The sequence below is a fragment of the Corvus brachyrhynchos genome, unplaced genomic scaffold, assembly GCF_000691975.1.
Source record: "Corvus brachyrhynchos isolate BGI_N302 unplaced genomic scaffold, ASM69197v1 scaffold47, whole genome shotgun sequence".
NCBI lineage: Eukaryota > Metazoa > Chordata > Aves > Passeriformes > Corvidae > Corvus > Corvus brachyrhynchos.
Window position 1 is genome coordinate 1,602,457 of NW_008239292.1, and position 1,386 is coordinate 1,603,842.

Genomic DNA, 1,386 nt, shown 5'->3' on the forward strand with positions numbered 1-1,386 from the left:
GGGGAATGAAGGCGGGGGAAAGGGGATTCAGGGGACAAAAGGGGATTCAGGGAATTAAGGGGAAAAAAGGGAATTCAGGGGACAAAAGGGGATTCAGGGAATTAAGGGGACAAAAGGGATTCAGGGGAAAAAAAAGGGATTCAGGGGAAAAAGGAGAAAAACGGAATTCAGGGATTTAAGGGGAAAAAAGGGAATTCAGGGAGAAAAAAGGGAATTAAGGGGACAAAAGGGAATTCAGGGGAAAAAAAGGGGGATTCAGGGGAAAAAGGAGAAAAAGGGAATTCAGGGATTTAAGGGAAAAAAGGGGATTCAGGGGAAAAAAGGGGATTCAGGGATTTAAGGGGAAAAAAGGGAATTCAAGGAGAAAAAAGGGAATTAAGGGGACAAAAGGGGATTCAGGGAATTAAGGGGAAAAAGGGAATTAAGGGGACAAAGGGGATTCAGGGGAAAAAAAGGGGGATTCAGGGGAAAAAGGAGAAAAAGGGAAGTCAGGGATTTAAGGGAAAAAAGGGGATTCAGGGGAAAAAAGGGGATTCAGGAATTTAAGGGGAAAAAGGGAAGTCAGGGAATTAAGGGGGGGAAAAGGAATTCAGGGAATTAAGGTGAAAAAAATGGGATTTATGGGATTAAGGGGAAAAAAGGGAATTAAGGGGGAAAAAAGGGATTCAGGGGATTAAGGGGAAAAAAAGGGGGATTCATGGGAATAAGGGGAAAAAGGGAATTCAGGGGAAAAAAGGCAACTCAGGGAATTAAGGTGAAAAAATGGGATTTATGGGATTAAGGGGAAAAAAAGGAATTCAGGGGATCAAGGGGAAAAGGGAATTCAGGGTAAAGAAGGGAATTCAGGGAATTAAAAGCCCTGGAAGTGTTTAAAAATGTTGGAATGTGGCACTTGGGTTGGGTTCCATCTTGGAGATTTTTCCAACCTTAACATTTCCATGATTACACAATTAAAAAAAAAAATACCTCAACACCCCAAATCCCAGGAGGAAAAAAAAAAAAAAGAAGTGGGGAAAAAAAATTGACTTTGTAGGATCAAAAGAGAAAGAAAAGAAAAAAAAACCCAAATGGAGCTTTTTTTTCCCCACCAAAAAAACCCAGAGCAACAACTTCCAGGAAAACAGAACTTTGGGATTGTGACTCTGCTGAGCCAATTTCCCTGATTTTTCCAGGTGGGAAAAAAGCAGGATGAGGCCTTACCAAGCTTGATTCTTGAGTTTCCTCAGCTCTTTCGTGGCCCAGGTCGCGAGGGTTTTCGTTTTGTTTGTCTTGGATCTCCTCCCTTCCGTTAGCAACTCATGGATCATGGGTCTGGCTTCTACTAATTTCAGGACATCCTTCCCAAAAGCTGTACACAAATCCCTGGAAGCAGAGAAAGATTATGGG

The 1,386-nt window shown here is 42.2% G+C and overlaps 1 protein-coding gene across 2 annotated transcripts in view; it reads right to left on the reverse strand.

Annotated features, from left to right (window-relative positions):
- Window positions 1-1,386, reverse strand: part of KPNB1 (karyopherin subunit beta 1) — a 28,912-nt gene that overhangs the window by 795 nt on the left and 26,731 nt on the right. The window contains exon 19 of one of the 2 annotated variants that reach the window (XM_017740541.1): window positions 1,201-1,362. In XM_017740541.1, the coding sequence (XP_017596030.1) occupies window positions 1,201-1,362 (162 nt within the window). Of the gene's footprint in view, window positions 1-1,196; window positions 1,363-1,386 lie in introns of those variants that run through there. The other variant, XM_008638485.2, reaches the window with a different exon arrangement.